Source organism: Tiliqua scincoides, chromosome 2 (genome assembly GCF_035046505.1).
Source record: "Tiliqua scincoides isolate rTilSci1 chromosome 2, rTilSci1.hap2, whole genome shotgun sequence".
Taxonomy (NCBI): Eukaryota; Metazoa; Chordata; class Lepidosauria; order Squamata; family Scincidae; genus Tiliqua; species Tiliqua scincoides.
Window position 1 is genome coordinate 130,103,954 of NC_089822.1, and position 20,427 is coordinate 130,124,380.

The 20,427-nt window shown below is 46.2% G+C and overlaps 1 protein-coding gene across 1 annotated transcript in view; it reads right to left on the reverse strand.

The window, feature by feature from the left end:
- Nucleotides 1-20,427, reverse strand: part of AGAP2 (ArfGAP with GTPase domain, ankyrin repeat and PH domain 2) — a 126,406-nt gene that overhangs the window by 8,407 nt on the left and 97,572 nt on the right. The window contains exons 6-15 of the mRNA XM_066613677.1: nucleotides 19,774-19,908; nucleotides 17,557-17,654; nucleotides 16,562-16,587; nucleotides 15,723-15,870; nucleotides 14,317-14,403; nucleotides 14,106-14,210; nucleotides 12,395-12,557; nucleotides 6,175-6,315; nucleotides 2,097-2,248; nucleotides 762-852 (exon numbers count right to left, since the gene is read on the reverse strand). Coding sequence (XP_066469774.1) covers nucleotides 762-852; nucleotides 2,097-2,248; nucleotides 6,175-6,315; nucleotides 12,395-12,557; nucleotides 14,106-14,210; nucleotides 14,317-14,403; nucleotides 15,723-15,870; nucleotides 16,562-16,587; nucleotides 17,557-17,654; nucleotides 19,774-19,908 — 1,146 coding nt within the window. The remainder of the gene's footprint in view (nucleotides 1-761; nucleotides 853-2,096; nucleotides 2,249-6,174; nucleotides 6,316-12,394; nucleotides 12,558-14,105; nucleotides 14,211-14,316; nucleotides 14,404-15,722; nucleotides 15,871-16,561; nucleotides 16,588-17,556; nucleotides 17,655-19,773; nucleotides 19,909-20,427) is intronic.

A 20,427-nucleotide genomic window follows, 5' to 3' on the forward strand; every position in this document is an offset into this window, starting at 1 on the left:
ACAGAGGAGGTTAGTTAACACTTGCCATTATTGGGAAAAGGATACTGCAAAGGAAAATTGCTGCCGTGTTATAACAACAGACTTTTTTTTTTTTTTTTGGATTACGCAAGTTCTTCAGTATATTGAGAGTGTTTGTAAAGTTTCTCGATTGACATGTCTTGACTTTACTGGTTTCAGAAGGAGTTTTCAGGTAGGTGTTGCTTCTTGGGCAGAGATATCACATTTTCGTAACATTCAAACCACAGTGGGAAGCTGCCAAGAGCTTTGGGCTATGGCCCAAATGCAAATCTCCCACTCAGCCATGAAGCAAACTGGGTGATCGTGGACCAACCACATTGCCTAAGCCTAACCCTACCTTACAGGGTTGTTGTGATGGAAAAAGTGGGATGTGGGATGGATTGCTGAGTGACTTGAAGGAAGGGTAAAATAAAAATGTAATTTAAAATGTCAGTCCCTGGTACCTCCCGCTTTTTATAGACTGCAACGCTTTTGGCAGGAGTCATGTTCCTTCTGTGTGGCATCTAGCACACTAAATAAATGTTAATCAGAAGTCACATTAATACTCATTGTGTTTTCTGGCTCTGGATAAAGCAGCATGTTAAACAAGCTATACTATAGCCCTTGCATAGGGAAACGGCATTAACCAAATGGGTGCACCTAGGTCCTAATGTATGCACATCTAACAGTACCCAAGCCGAAAGAAAGCCCTAAAGCTCTTAACATCTTACGGTCACGCTACTGTGCATTCAAGAGGAACTTACTCAGTGCTCCACAATCCACACACAAGGAGTTGCCTTTGGCATTGCGGATGGCCTGGATTGCCACTGCTTCACTCTGGCTGTCCATCCGAGCCTTTAGGGACAGAAGAATGAAGGCATAAGTCTGGAGCGTGCACCTCTCTGCTAGTTTTGTTCAGGGCATGAGCCTAAGGTAAAATGAAAGCTGCACCTCTTCCTTCCCTCCAAGATGCCCGATTAACAGGGCCATAGAGTGATGGCACCCCCTTATGGAATGCCCTGCCCCAGAACACCCACCACGAAACCTCTTTATTCTTCTTCCATCAACAGGTTAAAAAGGATTTTCTCTCAGACTTTCCCACATTTTGGTTGATTTCCACTGTTCTTGCTATTTATTTGGCTTGCTTACTTTTGCATATTTTTTAATGTGAGCTGTCACAAGCATTGGTAATTTTTTCTACAGGAAGATGACCGGTTCTTCCAAGTAATGGCTGCATTCTCACAAAGATGGTAAACCAGTATCTATACCACTTCAAACTTTAGGTGCAGACTCACATAAGTATCCCCATACTGGGGAAAAATCCTTGCACATAGAAAGCCAGGCTAAAGCCTCTCCCTGACGTGCTCATTTTCTCTTTTTGTATGGAAATGGACTTGATCAGAAGAGCCCCCATGCGTGATAGTACAAACCTGACACAGGTTCACTGTGTCAGTGAGAAATAGTAACATTGACAATGATGATGCTTAATTCTCCATATCTGACACCCGGGGGCACAAAATTTTTTTAATGCCCCCCCCCATATTCCATAACACCCCCTTACAACATCTTAGAGGCTTCCGAAACCAGAACTGCCTTTCAGAGGCCTCCAGATAACATTCTGAGGCCCAGGGGGCACTGGGTACCTTCTGATGTCCTGGGTACCATGCCTTGAGGTCTTAGAGGCCTCTGAAAGACACTTCCAGTTTTTGCTGAAAACCAAAGTGCCTTTTGGAGGCCTCAAAGAGGCCTTTTGAGGCCCAGAGAGGCCGTGCACCTTACGGAGGCTTCTAAAACACCCCCTCAAGGTGTGATATCTGGGGCAATGTACACCCCTGCCTCCTTAGCTATGCCCCTGCTCCATATCTGTATTTGTTCACAGGTATCCCCTCTCTCACCCTCATCTCCCTCAGCCTGGAGGAAGTGGTGGGAAAAGACTTGGCCAGTTCTTGGGCACTTTTCATCTAGCACTTCTCAAAGAGTGATAAACACAGGGGCTTGCCATGCAGACATACACTTACATTTTATGATCTGGGTCACCTCAGAGAAACCAATGTAAAAGTCAGACTTAGAGACCACTGCAGAGAAGGAGGGGGTTGTACCTTGTTCTTGCTGCTCTCACAGCATTGCAGGCTGGCCAAGATCTGACTCTCGATGGCCTGAACCCAGGCGTCCCTCTCCTCAAAGCTGCTGGCTTCAAAGTGCCACGTCTGGCCTGTGCTGGAGACGATGATGAACTCAAAGTTCTCTTCCTCTGTGGGTGCAAAACAGCACAGCTGAAGCTGATGAAATCCTACAAGTTCTAGCTACAGCCGGGACTTTTAAACCCCCTGTGCAGTTAGATGAGAAGAAAGAATACCAAACTGGGGATGAGATGCCCACTTGCCCAACATATATTCCTCCAGTGGGAGTGGCTGGGAGGGGAGGTGCAGCTCATACTAGGAATGAACTAGCCCCATAAACGGAGTCTAAGGAGTGTTCTAGGGTTGCCACCTTTCCTGGGACAGAAATCCTATTATTTCTCATTTTGCATATAGCAGTCATTCAAATAAATTCACATTTATCACAAATCAGTTGAAAAAGCACATTCAGTTTGTACAGTGGTGGGTGAGCACACACTCTCACAACAGCGCTTTAAGGGTAGATCACATATTCTCAAGTTGCCGTGTAGGGAGTGGAGGCTGGGACGGGAGGGGGAGCGGTGTTCCATGTTAGGAGTCTCAATTCAATCCAGGTCTTAGTCCATCTCTTTGAACCTCCTAGTATATATTTTGCTTTGGCTGTGGCTAAAATGCCACCAGTCACAGTGGCAACCCTAGAAAGGAGAAGGGGACAGCCCTTGGAGACAGCCAATCCAAGGGTACCACCCAGCAAGCATGCATGATGACTGAATCCATCCTCCACTGAATGCACCAACAGGACTGGGATGGGGGAAACAGGTTCTGCAGGCAAGATCAGGTAGTAGAGCCTGATCAGATGAATGAAAATGACAATGGGTGTCTTCCCCTTCCCAACTATTTGGCAGGGGAAAACCTTTGAGTCTAAGTCCTGAAGTACCGCTATCCATTCAGCAGAAACTGCTTCGAGCATCTTCTAGACCAGAGATTCTGTGACTTTAATAGCTGCATGAGGAAAGACAGAAAATCAACAGGTAAAACTTTTGCCAGCACAGTGGTCCAGTGCAAAGCTTCACCTGTTGATTTGTTGCCTCTCATTTGATTGCTAACAGCACCGAGTCTCTGTCTGTAAAAAGGTGGCCTCTCTATTCACAAAACTGTCTTGATATCGACTTCCTTTTGGAGCCTCAAAGGTTTTAGATTAAGAATGAGCTTCCTTGTCTGTGTTTGAACATATACAATGAACTCTTGGTTTAATGGACTGTGAAAACAATTGACTTTTTCTGCTTCATTCAGTAATATACAATTTGTGCACACGTGCCTTTACTCACTATGGGCACAATCCTAACCAGGTCTACTCAGGAGTTCTATTTCATTCAATGGGGCTTACTCTCAAGAAAGTGTAGTTAGGATTGCAGCCTTAAATGCATTTGGACTGAACAAGCACCTTTTTCCTCATTAGCTCGTTAAATTGAGGGTTCACAATATAATCACATATAATGAATGTTTTGTCAATAATTCACCCATCTGTAGGGTACCCTTCTATGGGACACCTGGATCCATCAACTGTCTAGATTTAGAAAGGAACACTGTGACCAAAGTGTCCATGTGGGTTGTGGAAGCAATCCAATATGCCATCTTAAAGGGTTTTGTGGAGGGCAAATAATGAGAGAGCATTAAAGGCAATCTCCACAAGGCAGTGATTTTTCTCTCTTTTCAGGGCCACCTTTCCCCCTGATTTGTCTGCTGAGGAAACCCTGCATAATTGCTATGGAACTCTGTTAAGGATATATTCGGGGAGGTATAAACAATATACCTAGAGCTCTAAACTCCAATTATCAGTATGGAAAGGCAGGATCAATAATATATTGAGAAACTCATTCTCCACCATGGGAGACAATGGCAGTGGCACACAGTCTTTCAAGGAAGCCTGTTCACTATTCCTGGTCTTCTCTTTAAGTTACCACTGATAAGCTTCTGAGGAACCCCAGGAGTCCCTAGAACATAGCTTGAAAATCATTGTTGTAAGGGAATGTGGGGCACTTAGCCTTCAGTGCATACTCTGCGTGTGGATGGAGACACTTTTGCTGCTCCCTCTTGGCTGGAGGATTGTTAGGCCACAACAGAAAACAATGGAAGTTAACAATGGAACTCCTCCACAGGGGAGGAGTTTTGGGGACAGACATCTACGCAGGCCGCACATCACGAAGTAAGCACAACCGCATGCAACGAGCATCACGGCACAACGGAGCCCACGCCTGCCACCGCCGCTCATTACCTGTTTTATAAATATTTCTTAAACTACCAAAGGTTTTTAATTTCCACATTTTACGCTTGGCTGCGGAGGGTCCGGAAGGGAAGCAGGAAGCGAGAGGCAGAGAAAGAAAGGGAGGAAAAGAAGAAAGGAAGAGAATTCAGAGGAGGAAAAGAAAAAAGAAAAAAGCAGAAGCTATCAGAACCCACAGACCCAAGGAAAAGGGGGGGGCGTGAGAAGCATGGCCAGGGGCAGTGAGGAAGAAAGCTGTGTGTACTGTGGCAGTTCCTGACTGGACAAGGGGGAACACAGGGAAGCCATATTCAGAGCAGAAATGAAAGGTCTTTGACCTGATGCAACAACAGTTGCCTAATGAGGGCGGAAGGATCATAAGAGGGTGGGGGTGGACAGCCCAAGTGGAATTAGCGTGGTCCCTTCCAGACCCAGATGGTGAGGAACGTAGCCTTTCACAGGCCCCACTGGTGTCAGCACAGCCTTCCTAGAGCCTCGAGTGCTCCTGCTATCTACCTCACAGCACCCCTTATTCACTCCCATGCTGTTTCCCTTGGCTTGACTTTTGATTTTCCAAGGGCCAGGCAGTCTGAAAAGAACATGGGCCTTCTATGTCACAACAAGCACCTCCTCCTGGGGTGCTGCTTCATGTGTATAATTGTACAAATTGACTGGAGGGGGGTGTCTCATCCAGAATTTTGGATCCTGAGTGGATAAACATGTTTAAGAAAAGATGTTAACATAAGGACCTGCAAAAGATGGACCTTCCATAAGTCAAGGTGAAGTGGCTGCCTAAGGTGGTGGTTGTTGAACACCATGAATGGCTGCATTAAGGCCAGCAGAAAGGGAGATAGATACAAGGTAGACTTCACAGAGAAAGTTATGGGCCCAACCTCATTTAAAGGCATAGGAGCTACATAAGACTCATTTACCTCTCTGTTTCTATTGGGCTTGGGCAAGAGAACGTCCTAGTGGATTCTGATTCCTAGTGGGGGGGCCCTTACAGACAGGTAAATGAGTCTTATGTAGCTCAGGCACCACAAGCACCACCACTATGTCCCCAGTCATATTCTGAGAGTACATGAAGCAGCCTCCTTGCTGAAGCTAAGAAGGTCTAGGTCTGGTCAATGCGTGGATTGATGACTGCCTGAAACCCCATAAATGCCACCTTGAATTCCTTGATGGAAAAAGGGAAGATTAAAAATGTAAATACACAAACTGATTCTGGGCCATTCCTTGGAACAAAGAGCAGCCACCCTGACCTCTATCCCAGTGAACAAGCAGTGTGACCCACTAGATTGGGTGGAGGCTTGATGTCACAGGCACCTGGTTTGCGTAATCCTCTTGTGCCTTTAGGTAGGGGGCAAAATGAGCACTTGCATGGAGTTCCTGGTTCACTATAGACCTCTGGGAGAAGGGGGTCTTCACCCTCCCATGGGAAGACAATGTCATCCCCCACAAAGACACAAATTTACAAATTATAACAGAGTCCCTAGGAACATGGTTCTTCAAATACTGAGGCAACCCCCCACTCCTGTTCTCTCAGTTCATATGAATAAATGTGGTCTTAAGCATTCATGTTACCAATTGCAAAGTATCATTTACTCCCAAATGGAATGGAAATTTCTAGGAGAAAGCACCTAAGGCCTTTGCCACATCCTGGAGGGTCCATAGAAGGGGTCAACAAACAATTGGGCTCTTTTGTGTTCCAGGAGTCCAGCATTCAGCCTCCACTGTGGCAAAACAGGAGTGACCTCAACTACAATAGGCACAATCATTATCAATCACCTTTCTTACCTTCTGCCTGCCCTGCTGACCCTTCCGTTTTAGAGGGCGTTGTGAGCTTCTTCCGCCTGTGCTTCTTTCTGTCAACCATGGGGGACGGAGGTGGGTCTTTACCACTGCTGCCAGGACTAGACAGCCCTTCTGCAGCCATGGCTACCTCTGCAGAGACACACAGGAGAAACAATGGCATGACTCACTGAAAACCCTTTCTCCTGAGGCCACAGAAGCCTAGCTCTTCTCAGCATCATACCCTTTGGGGCAGCTGCTCCTGAACTTACCAGCCTTGGAAGAGGAGACTGAGCGCTGCAGGATCCGTTCAGGCTTGCCTAAGAGTTTGACTGCTTGGTCAGTTGGAGGATTCAGCAGGCCTGGACTGGGAATGGCTATGGAAAAAGAAAATGAAGGAACTTATTAAACTGCCTTAAGACCATTGGTGTGTTGGCAACCTTCAGTCTCTAAAGACTATGGTATCGCGCTCTGGATGGTGGTTCTGGCACAGCGTCTAGTGTGGCTGAAAAGGCCGATTCGGGAGTGACAATCGCTTCCAACTGGGAGCAAGCGCAGTGTGTCTGGAAAAGCTGGAAAAGCTTCTTGTTGGACCAGACTCTCTTTGTGAGTCTGGAAAACCATTGATGTATCTGGCCCATTACTGCCTACTCTGATTGCCAGGGGCTCTTACAGGACTCAGGGAGATATTTTGCTGAGTCCTTCTAGCTGACACCTTAAAAGGAGATGCTGAGGATTGAACCTGGGACCTTCTACACGTAAAGCATATTATTATTATTATTATTATTATTATTATTATTATTAACAGTATTTATATACCGCTTTTCAACTAAAAGTTCACAAAGCGGTTTACAGAGAAAAATCAAATAACTAAATGGCTCCCTGTCCCAAGGGCTCACAATCTAAAAAGATGCAAAAGAATACCAGCAGACAGACACTGCTGGGGTGAGGTGGGCCAGTTACTCTCCCCCTGCTAAAAAAAGTAGCACCCACTTGAAAAAGTGCCTCTTACCCAATTAGCAGGGGTTTACAGCATATACATGGGTAAGGGCCAGGCCACCATGGGGTTCCTTGTACCATCCTAGTTTCTTGCAGCCAAGACTGTGGCTGAGGAAATAGGACACGACTAACCCAGGTCTGATTATTCAAAACTGCCCTTTTTGTTCTGAAACAGCAGAGATCAAAGTGTCTCTGCAGACAAGGGAGACTACCAAAGCTCTTGAATTATGAGAATACCTCTAGGGGTCACTGTTGGATCATGTTATGCAGATGTTTGGCACTCTGCTGGAGAACACACACACACACACACACACACACACACACACACACACACACACACACACACACACACACACACACACACACACACACACCACTTTGTGTGCTCCAGGTTTGTGAGCCCTGATACAACATTCACTCACAAATGCTCCAATTCAGCATTGTACCACTCGGAATGTATGTAGAAAACTTAAGATTTTGATTAACAAGTTAAGCAAATTGCCCAAAGCCAACAGTCATTTGATTCAATAAATGAATTTTTCTTTGATGAGGACTTGTGTTACATACTAGGTAAAGGATGAGGTGTTACACATGACTGTGGAAAATATTGTCTTTTTTGTCCCTCTAACTGGACCAAATGAATGCTGTTTCTCTGTTTTGATGGGTTTCTTATGACTAAGGGTAATACAGAATTGACTAGAGGATCACTGGATTTAATTGGAACATTGGGAGATACTGCACATGTTCACAGACTTTTTGGCACCCTGGCATCATGTTTTAAAACATTTGGTTGTAATTTGAATTTTTAGTATTTTCCTGCTTCATTAACTGCATGCACAAAATATTGTCTGTATTATTCAAAATGCTTGCAAACTTGACATATTTTGTCATCAATTGCTTATATTTAGTACAATGTCTGTGAATTCAGTGTGATTGTTATCTTTTTCTCTTTGGAGCTGGGGAAAAGAAAGGGGTTGGCTGAGGTTCGATTTCTGTTCCTTGGTTAAAAAGGACTGATCACTTCAAATTTTCTGCATGGAAAGCACTTTTTTTTTTAAAGTGTAATACTCACAAGTAGTGTGCTGCGTGTGATAATCACACAGCCACCTCTTCCACTGTGTGCCCATGTGGTATGCACCAACTGTGATTTCTACTGTGTATGCACTCAACATGTACAGACAGTGAAGGAGGTGCACAATCAGGTGCAACACATGACTTTCACTCTTGCGCTTTCTTCCCTATATGCAAGTGTCTGCTGTGTAGAAATGTGTTGTCTATGAAGCAGTAATTCTCTACGTTCCACTCATCTTCACTGCTAGTAATTAAAGTTAAACAAAAGTGCAAGCACACCCACAACACAGCGTGGAGGAGAGAAAAGTATGTGCTCCCCTCCCCCCTCAGAGTGACTAATTTCACAGAACCTTGCAAAGGAGAAAACACAACATAGCAGAGTGTCAACTAACAAAGAGTAATTATAAACACACCTACTGAGGCACACATGCTGCTGCATTTCTCTGGGAGCCTTAGATCCGATTCTTATACCATTGTTGTTGTTGGCAACCTTCAGTCTCGAAAGGCTATGGTATCACGCTCTGAACGGTGGTTCTGGAACAGTGTCTAGTGTGGCTGAAAAGGCCGATTCGGGAGTGACAATCCCTTCCACACTGGGAGCAAGTGCAGTCTGTCCCTGGTCTGTCTCCCTGGCTATGGGCCTTCCTTCTTTGCCTCTTAGCCTCAGACTGTTGGCCAAGTGTCTCTTCAAACTGGGAAAGGCCATGCTGCACAGCCTGCCTCCTCTTATACCATTACTGCCAAAAAAATCCCTATCCTGTTTCAGCACACTGCAGCTACAGTTTCTGTATTCTGCCAGTCATGTCATATAGGAGGACTGTGCAGACGGCCCCCATGACAGCATCAGTGGTCCCCCGGCAAGATATGGCATCGATGAGAGGATTCTCTGGGTGAGACCCATTGTGGTGCATAGGGCTGGCCCATCCATGAGGCCACTGATTTGTGTGGACAGCATCCTCAGAAGGGCAGCAGCAGAGAGGTGAGCCCCACAGCTGTCTGTCACCCTCTCCAGCCTGCCACTCCATGGGTGCTGCGATTCTCTTCTGCCTGGCTCCCAGCAATCAGTAAGTCAAATGAGGATCACAGCAGTGGCAGCCCCCTCCTCCTTCTGGTCCTGCTGGAGGACCGACTTGGTGCTTATGAAACACCAGGTACCCAGGGACAGATGATCTGGAGCCCACCCAGCCAACCATCCACCCCTTCCCTATACTTAGGAAGATTGCTGCATACAGCTTCCTCATGCCATCTCTCTTCTGTTTACAATGAGCATTCCCAGGATCTGTTCACTTTAAAGGTGCAAACAGAGGAGACTGCAGACCATGCTCTTTGTAAATAAAGGAAAGGAGGAACAGAAGCATACTTGCTCATTTGTCGACCCTTTGCCCACAGGAGGGGTGCACATGGACATGCGCAAGTAGGAGCAGCTATAAACAGTTGGCCCAGAAGCACATGTCATCCCTGGTGGTGCAGTGCGTAGTGTCTTAGAGGGAGACTGGGGAGACTCCGTTTCAAAACCCCCACTGTGCCATGATGTGCAACAGGTGTCATTGGAGTAACTCTCTCTCACCTACATCAGAGGGTTGCTGGGAGGATAAAAATCAACAGAAAGAGAGCTATGTATGAGCTGCTTGAAGGAAGGGAAGGATAAAGATTAATTAATATAAATCCTCTCAAAAAGGAGGTCACAGGATCCACAGATGTTACTGCTATGGTGTGGGACCATACTTGCCAAAACGCTTTTCTTGTGAACAGTACTACAATGATAACACAGGACCCAGGAAGTACAAATTCCAGGATCCACTTCCAAATTAGGAAGCCCATCATAATAACTGAGGCTGGCTGCATATGCTTTGCTTTGCTCTAAGCACTCCCTAAGGGTCATTCAGCAGCAAGCATAGGCACAAGAGCATGAATATGTAGCACCTCTCTTGAGAGCGCTTCATTTACACCTTGCTTGATCTCCACTTACAATGTGAATAGCAGCCGAGTTCAAGCAAGTAGAGTTAAGCTCTTCGGTCCACAGATTAACTGCTTCTATATGCAGGAAGGAAGGGTACCTCTAACCAATCCAGAAAAAATAAATGTGCCTCACCTATGACTAGCTGAGATCCTGTAGCAGATGGTTGCTGGAAGCAAGGGCTCATGAGTTCAGGACAAATTATTTCCAAGTAAAATGTGCAACCAAACAAACCAAACCACACAGGAGGAGGAAGTGGATACAGGTTGCATATTTATTCCCTAATGGAGTGCCCCCCCCCCCCAGTTATCAGAAGCCAACATACTGGAATGAATCCTGCAAGAACTTTGCGTAGAGCCAATGTGCTCACCTTGCTTACCTTTGAGCTGTGTATAGGAATGTCACAGACCTACTGTTTCCGTCTCTCACTATTCACAGCCTTTTGGCCCCACTGTCTACAGTTCATTTCTCTAGCCTCTTAGATATTTGCCAAGACCAGGGATAACATTTCATGCATCTGATTTATGCCTCTGTGGGTTGTAGTCCGCAAAAGCTTATGTCACAACAAATCTGTTCTCCTTTAAGGCACCACAAGATCCTCTTTTTTGTGCAAAGGCATGGTTCATGCAAAGGGCAAAGATCCAGTTAGAAATTTACTTCCAGAGTCATACTGGCAGGCATTCAGAGAAACACACACCTCAAAGTATCAGCATTCATTTGGTTCAGTTATGATGGACAAAAAAGATTGGCAAAAAGCAGTGTGCCCCAAGGATCTGTCCTGGAACTGGAGCTTTTCAACCTCTTCATAAATGACCTGGAGACAGGGTTGAGCAGTGAGGTGGTTAAGTTTGCAGACGACACCAAACTTTTCCGAGTGGTGAAGACCAGAAGTGATTGTGAGGAGCTCCAGAAGGATCTCTCCAAACTGGCAGAATGGGTAGCAAAATGGCTGATGCATTTCAATGTAAGTAAGTGTAAAGTCCTGCACATTGGGGCAAAAAATCAAAACTTCACATATAGGCTAATGGGTTCTGAGCTGTCTGTGACAGATCAGGAGAGAGATCTTGGGGTGGTGGTGGACAGCTCGATGAAAGTGTTGACCCAATGTGTGGCAGCAGTGAAGAGGGCTAATTCTATGTTTGGGATCATTAGAAAAGGTATTGAGAAGAAAACGGCTAATATTATAATGCCATTGTACAAATCGATGGTAAGGCCACACCTGGAGTATTGTGTCCAGTTCTGGTTGCCACATCTCAAAAAGGACATAGTGGAAATGCAAAAGCTGCAAAAGAGAGCAACTAAGATGATTACTGAGCTGGGGCCCTTTCCTTATGAGGAAAGGCTACGGTGTTTGGGCCTCTTCAGCCTAGAAAAGAGACGCCTGAGGGGGCACATGATTGAGACATACAAAATTATGCATGGGAAGGATAAAGTGGATATAGAGATGCTCTTTACACTCTCACATAACACCAGAATCAGGGGACATCCACTAAAATTGAGTGTTGGGAGGGTTAGGACAGACAAAAGAAAATATTTCTTTACTCAGCGTGTGGTCAGTCTGTGGAACTCCTTGCCGCAGGATGTGGCAATGGCATCTGGCCTGGATGCCTTTAAAAGAGGATTGGACAAGTTTCTGGAGGAAAAATCCATTATGGGTTACAAGCCATGACGTGTATGTGTAACCTCCTGATTTTAGAAATGGGCTATGTCAGAATGCCAGATGCAAGGGAGGGCACCAGGATGCAGGTCTCTTGTTATCTGGTGTGCTCCCTGGGGCATCTGGTGGGTCAATGTGAGATACAGGAAGCTGGACTAGATGGGCCTATGGCCTCATCCAGTGGGGCTGTTCTTATATTCTTACCACCACAAGGTATCACAGTCAGAGTAACCGAGAGGAATGTTATCAGGGGGTAAAAAGTTTCTTTTGGGCCCCTTCCCTTCAAATGTAAATTTGGCTCCTGCACCCTCCTCTCAGAGACCCTGATCACAGTAACATGCTGTGTGGCAAAACAAGGCAAACATAATAAAAACCCTAAGAAGATGCACAGAGACTTTTTTTTTTTTTTTTTTTTTGGTATGAAACACAGCCCCCTTGTAATTTTTAATTTATTACACAGTGAAGAGAGAAAGAAACGAGCTGACCCAGAGGTGGCTTATTCTACTCTCCTGGGTCAGCTGGCACAAGCCTGAGTCACTTACTGCTGGTGTCCCCAACTCCAACGCTGCTCACGTCCTTCACCAGGCCATTGATGCTTGAGGATGGGCCACAGGCTGAGATGGCTCTGGGTGGGCGCTTGCCAGGCACCTTGACAGTGGTGCGGAGCAGGTCCATTTCTTTGCCATGGGTGCTATGGATATAATCCTAGGAAGGCATGAAGAACCTTTGAAGACTGGACATCACATAGTCAAGAGCACAACAGTTTTTAATTCTAGTTTATATTGACCACACTTGATTCCACTCTCCCAGTCACTAAAAGAGGTCAGATTTAGCATTTGATCCTGAAGAATGCATTGAAGGAATGGGGAGAAGACAACCACTCTGATGATAGCGATGACTGAAGTGAAAAATTTCTCTATGATAATAAAAATGCTTCTTGTCAGGACTTGGTCTTGGACTTGCACCATGGTCAGGACTTGGCTCTTCTTCCAGAGCTGTTTTGCACCTTTGCTGTAGATGGGAAGCCCATCAGCAGAGATCCTGTCAACTCTGTACAGCTTTGGCAACTCTGTTAGCCATATACAGCAGCATTTGGTTCAAGTTCTGAATCTGACTCAGTATTTACTGAGACTGCACACCTTTGTCTGGGCTGTACCACTTATGACCGTAAATGCAGGCTCATATGAATGAATGCTCCTCCACACACACACACGTGTGTTGGACAAGAAAGCTAGCTGGTCAGGGAGAAGCATTGCAGTTTAATCTTCCTGCCAGTTTTCTGTGCATCGGGATTACTTCGTCTTGGTATGAATAAGGAGCACAGCCCAGAGTTGAGGTTACCGCATCAGCAAAGAACAAGGCACAGGCTTAAGGTGGTTCCATACAAGCCTTGAAAATAACTTTGTCACCCAGGGTATCTTCCTGCACCAGCTTATTCCAATGTCCTTCATTCAGTAGCGAGGGTCTGTCCTGTTTCAAAGATCCCCACAACCCATCAACCACAGGCATTTTGGTGCCTGACATAAACAAACCCATTTCTGTGACAAAGAACTAATAATTGAGAAATGGCTACACCTCAATGGCATCCAGAATCTGTTCCCTTCGGTACCTGTTTACCTTCAGCTCATTGCAGGGCCAAGCCCTGACCTCAGACTCTTTCAAGTTATTGCAGGAGAGAAAACCTCCTCCTGAATTTATACAAGTGCTATACTATACTAAGAACACTGGACAGAGGTCCCAAAAATCCCTTTGCAGACAGCACCCCTGTGCCTGTACATTTGCATCTTCCCTCCAGCACAGAATTAGATCTGTGCCCACACCAAGCTTCATTAGAGCTATTCACACACGTGTGCAAACAATGAAGAAGAGGTTCACAGGCACTGCTCGTGACGTGGGTGAAAACCCTCATCGCTTATCAGGTGCTAGATGAGCTAAATGGTCCATGGTTCTAATCTAGCATAACGCAGTTTTGCAAGTTCAGATGCAATCCTAACATACTTGCTTGGAAGGCAGTTCTACCAAGTTCAGTGGGGCTAACTCTCAAGCAGGACTGTGGTTGAAAGCGGCCGTGGGAACTGTCTTGCCCAGGTAAGGTTGAAGTAGGCATACAGTTGTGGTACCCACCCTAGAGAATGCTGTTCGGAGAGTTCTCCAGATAGCTCCTGTTCTGTCCCCCAACTGAAGACTAGGCTGCCCAGGGAGGCAGGCCCCCTCCCCCAGTGTCACACACTGCTGAGGGTGGGATGCACTTACATTAATGCTGGGGTGATAGAAGAGAAGCCCGTTGCTGGACAGGGTCACATATTTTTTCTTCCACTCCTTGTTCAGAGAGTTTCCACTTCGTTTCAGCAAGAAGCTCTAGGGAGAAGAGGCGGGATCAGTGATGGCCCTGGGGCTCTTGCCATAGAAGGTTGAGAGCACTGACAAAGAGCTGCCAGTCCGAGGCTAAGATTGGAGGTATCACCTGTTTGATGGGGATGGCTCGGCCACTCCCGGTGTTGTCACCTCTGCTGTCCAGGCTCCGCTTCTCTGTATCGCTCCCTCTGCGGTTCTACAAAGCAAAACGGAGAAATAAAGGGGAATGGGGTCAGGAATATGCAACCTCCAGGTTCAGAAGCAGTAGACATGTGAATACTTGCTGCTGAGAAGCAACAGTGTGAGAAGACTACATGTCTTCCTGCTTCTGGGCTTCTCAAAAGTATCTGGCAGGCCACTGTGGGACTAGACAGCCCTTTGGCCTGATCCAGCAGGGCTCTTCTTAGGTTCTCATGGCAGCGTCTTCACCCAGTGGTTTTCAACCTCTACCCTTCCACGTGGATTTGTCTACTGAGGAGTCCCTGTGTATAGCAGAGGATTACGGCATGATCTAAAGAAGGGACTGTAGAGATGTGTTGAGGGTTTCACCACAGGAACTTTTATTTAATCATATGACAAAATGTTGCATCAGTATATAGGTATAATTCACAATCTATAACACAGTCTTGGAACGTGCTGGAATCCCTAGCATGTATGCACTTCTGAAACAGAGACGCCTGCATTGGCTCGGTCATGTCGTGAGAATGGATGATGGCTGGATCGCAAAGGATCGCCTCTATGGAGAACTCGTGCAAGGAAAGCGCCCTACAGTAGACCACAGCTGCGATACAAGGACATCTGCAAGAGGGATCTGAAGGCCTTAGGGATGGACCTCAACAAGTGGGAAACCCTGGCCTCTGAGCGGCCCACTTGGAGGCAGGCTGTGCAGCATGGCCTTTCCCAGTTTGAAGAGACACTTTGCCAACAGTCTGAGGCAAAGAGGCAAAGAAGGAAGGCCCATAGCCAGGGAGACAGACCAGGGACAGACTGCACTTGCTCCTGGTGTGGAAGGGATTGTCACTCCCGGATTGGCCTTTTCAGCCACACTAGATGTTATGCCAGAACCACCTTTCAGAGCACGATACCATAGTCTTTTGAGACTGAAGGTTGCCAATACAATATATGAACTTGAGGGCACTTGAGAACATCTCCAACACTTCCCTGCAGCTGATTCCTCCAAACATCGCCATATCACTGTATCAGATACTGCAGATTGGTTCCTAACTGGTGCCAAACTGGGATGAGAGTCAAGGGAGAAGGCCTCAAAGGGGTTGGATTTGACTTTGGGTTGGTTTGTCATCAGATCATGCAGCATGGACATTTGCCCATGGATGTGGAAAAAGGTAGAATAGAGTCACCAGATACAACGAAGCAGTTGGTTATCTAGCCAAAGCTCTTTCATGGTGGCTATGGTTTGTTTTGATCCCAGAAGGCCAGTTTGATCTGGAGGGGACCATCCACCCATTGGCTCTCCTGTTTCATTCTCCAGTATTGGTTCACTCCCACATAACTCACAGTGAAAAGGCTGGTCCTACGTTTGGTCCCACGGTGCAGGGAGCTTGGAGTGCCAATGATAGCCGCTGCCTCACCGCGCAGCTCCCGGTGGCTGATGTTGGGGGTAGATGGCAGAGATGAGGAGTAGTCACTTGTGTGGCCACCATTACTGGCCTAGAAAAGAATCCAGGGAGATTTATGCTAGTTTCTTACCCAAAGAAGTGACACGTCTGGTCTACACAAAGGAGTGTATCCTATGTTAACCTTTCACTTACGTAAGGAGGCTTTTGCACACTGAAGTGATAGTGAGAGGTTGTTGCACACAGTAATCTGAATGGCCTCCTAACCTAACTTTGTGAAACATGTTGCACAAGGTGTTGGACATGAGTCAGTATCTTATTGTCGTGCAATTTCTTCCGCACATGCTGGTGCAACCGCATGCAGGAATGTGCAAAATTTCCACATGTACTCCTTAGGATATTGAGTGTACATGGTAGTTAAACCATACCTAGACTGCAGATGGCAGTGATAAGGTTGGCATATTTGAGAACTCCCCTGTAGAGGAAAGAAAAATCAATACACACAGAAAACTAGCATGTCAGGGAGAAAGCTAAGCTAGAACCTTTTCCACGACATGCAAGTTTGCCATGTCCATAGATGCCGCATTTCATTTTTGTTTTAAATAAGGGGAAAACATTTAATCATGCTATCCTGCCATCCTTGACCTGCAGTCTAAAGTACTACAGTGCAGAATCACGTTTACTACCTCATCTGCTGTTCGCAAGATCAGGTGTCAGTCAAATGGGCAGCATGATGATGGGACACCAGGAACGCCTCCTGCCCCAAGCAACAGTGCACACTTGGATTCTTGATTGCAATGACTAGCCTAGAGGGGAGAAGGGGGCAAGGGCTTGTGCACTTTCCAGTTTCCACTGCTGAGTGGTAGCGAAGGAGCAGGGCAAAGCCTGATCTGTTTGCGGTGAAACCTTTGGCTATTGTGTTGTGTAGTGGCAGCTATTAAGTGCATGGCTTTTCCCCATAAGGAGCTGCTTGGCACCTGTTTGCACAGGCTGTTGCTGTAGGAGCTTCTCCTACCTTCAGCCTCACTTGAGATCAATATTGCACAGAATAACCACCATGTCTGTATTTCACCCATACTGCAGCCCTTGCTATCCCTGTTGTGCCCACGTGCCATGTGCATACATTATAGTCCTCTGCCTGCAGGTCATCACTGACAATGACCAGATGGATTGTATTTATTCAGACAACGTCTTTTAAAGTTTAAGGTTTCAAGCCACAGAATGCAAGACATTTTCAGGGCAAAATTCTAGAAGCTTCCTTTAACTCTCCCCCTACTGCAAGTTCACATCACTGACGCTGTCAATTACAGAGGCCTAGCCCAGGCCTTTCTGCCACCCCCATGTGGGCACACTGCAGAACGTGACCAGCGCATCCCAGGATGCCTTTGCAATGTTGCTGGGGATGCCGGAATGTATTTTCAGATGTCTTTACTAGAGCCCCTTCATATATTGCTGCCCTTATGTGACCACTTGAGCAGCTGGGCAGTTGTGCTAGTTCTGCTGTTACACCTCAGGAAGAATTATTACAGAGGTAAGACAAAGCTGTAGTGCTCCTCCAATAATCTAGTCCTCAAGGGTCCTTTTCCACTAGCCATTAAGTGGAGCTTTTAAGATCGCTGGAAAGAGAACAAGGTTCCCTGAGCACTGAGCTTACTCCTGCCACCCTATGTGGATTCACTCCTATTCCTTTTACCACCCATGCATGAAGAAAGCCCATGCATTGCAATTGGGTCAAGATGTGGGGTACAAGTTGCACAAGGTCAGTTCTACTTTACCGGGGTGGAGACTGCCGAATGGCTGGGTGTGCTGGGCAGAGATTTGCAGGATGCTAGAAGCTGCTGCTGCTTCTTCAAATTCACAATCTTCTGAGCAACTGGAGCAGAGCAGGGAAGGAGAAAACCAGACACAAGTTGTAAGATAGCCAAGTTTCCGCACTTGTCCAACATAACAGTAAGGTTTGACTCTAAGTTCACCAAACCTGCATGCACCATAGTTACACCAACATACAAGCTCCACAGGCTCTATTTGAATACCCTCAAGCACTCCTTGATATGAACTTCACAAGGGCCAGATTACAGCTTGAAATACCATTGCAGGACCTATTGTACAGGTTGTTCCCATGTCATCAGCATCCTGTGAGACAGATGCTAGTTGGATGGGAAAGGCCCATGTGATCAAACCCACTTATATTATTCACATGTGTTCTCCTATGCAATGTGGGATCGTACCATATGGAAGCAACTTCCACATTCCTTGTCAGGCTTTGGCCTCCTTTAGTCTGAACCAAGCACATGCTATATGGCAGGGGTGTCCAAACATTTTGGCAGGAGGGCCACATCATCTCTCTGACACTGTGTCAGGGGCCGGGAAAGAAATAATTAATTTACAATTTAATATTTGAATAAATTTACATAAATGAATATATTAGAGATGGCACTTATATGAATGAATGAAGGTCTTGGAATAGCTCAAGGCCTATAAAAGGCTTTGCACAAAGCAAGGCCAGCCTTTCCTTCGCTACCACTGCTGCATCACAGATATGAATCAGCAAGTAGTGGAGGGAGCCCTCGTCCCAAGTTGAACAGTTGTCCTCATGCTGAGAGCAGTTGCTTCGGGCCAGCACGGGCTCCAGCAAGTCTCTGGAGGGCCAGAGGCTCATTGGAGACTGGGGGCTCCCTGAGGGCCTGATTGGAAGTGTCTGAGGGCCGCAAGTGGCCCCCGGGCCGGGGTTTGGGCACCCCTGCTATATGGCACAGACTCCTTCAGTAGCAACTTTATTGTCCCACCATTCCAGATCTGCAAGAAACATGAGGACTCTGGCTGCAGTTCAAATTTCCACAATAGCAACAACAACAAAGAGTATTCAAGTCTTTAAGGTGCCACAAGATTCTTTGATGGGGGGGGGCAGATTTACTGCAAAAGGCTAATCTGACTACACTTCTGAAAGTTGTCACCAAAGCCACAAAACTGTATATAGAGTCAGTATCTACAGTACACAGGTCTACATGGTACCTTATCCATGCTACCACCAGCCTACCATAGATAGAAGCTGATTCTGAAGTCAACAGCTCCTCACATACAGAGCATGAGCTTTCTGCTTCAGTTCTTGATAAGCTGGATAACCCTGATAACCTGGTGCATTTCCAGGAAATATTACAGGCGATGAGGAACAGGGCTGTAGCTCCCTGGGAGAGCACTTGGTTTGCATGTAGAATATCCCCAGTTCAATTTCTGGCATCTCCAGGTCAGGCGGGAAAGTTCCCCATCTGAAACCTAGCAGACCAGCTGCCAGCCTGACATCATATTTTCATGCTCATGCCCAGGCCCACCCCTTCAGCCACTGACATTTATTTCAAGGGCCAGGTCTCACAGCCCTGCAAGCATGTGAATATTACACATAGCCCGGTACAGAAGTGAACCTTGGCCACGTGTACATTCTCTATCTGCTTATATAATCGTGGCCATCACACACTACCTTGGTCCAGAATGGATAGCAACAGAACAACATAATACTTTTAGAGCAACGTGCACAATGGAAGAGATTTAAAATAATAAAGAGACAGAGGAAAACTACTCAAGGAACAAGTTTAAACCAATAGAAACAGCATGAAGGACAGAACATCACATTGCAATTTGCAATTTCACGTACATACATCCCTACATACATACACCTCGTTTACACAATTTATCCAACCAATTTTTGCATCAGACAGATTGAGCATATGGGGTGTACCTAAAGACTTATGTGTGGGTGCATACCAATCACGTGCAATGCTCTGTATCATGGGACAGTGTGCAAACCCAAGACTTGCTCTCATGCGCTACCACATAGAAAGTCTATGTGCTGGGAAGAACTGTATGAATTAACCTCTTGGTCGATTCTGAAAACAGGTTCTCACATCTCCATGGGCATTGCTGTTGACAGGAAAACTAGCCCGACATGCCACCCTCCTTCCTCATAACTCAAGAACATGCTCTAGGAAAATATTTACCTTCATTGAAGACTCGGTCCACATTGAGCCCATATGTGGCACACGTCTCATAGTAGAGACAACGGCGCATTTCAGTGCACAGAGCCCGGGCTCGAGAGTCTTCGATCACACGTGGGTTACTAGAGTTGATCTTATCTGTATGGAAAGAAGGAAAATATAACCTCTGCCTTTGAATTGGACAGGTGTTAGCGACAATTATTATTAGCCATTCCTTAAGGTGCTCACATAGGTACCCAAAATCACTAGCTGGCATGTGATTTAATCACAGACCACCCCTAGTAGCAACTGTATGAACAGGTACACTTAATGTCATCTAAAGAGAGCCTGTTGGTTGAGAGGAAGCCTATGGGTCATTATCAGGCTTCTCAAGGCTCTTGAAGAAACCCATCAGCTGTCATTTTGCTCACACACATACTACAATTGCACTCACACTGCCTTGGGCCACCAGCACGCCAGACACATGTTTCCTTAGGACATTTCCTGAGGATTCTAGCAAGAGGTTCATCGTTAAGCTGGACCATATTCCCATCCTCCCAACAAAACCTCCACAATATCTGATTTTTCTTGATGCCACTCACTGATCTGCTGTAAGGCCATGGTGAGGATTAGCCTGTGATTCTGCACAACTGACAAACAAATCCAATATTTGGAGTT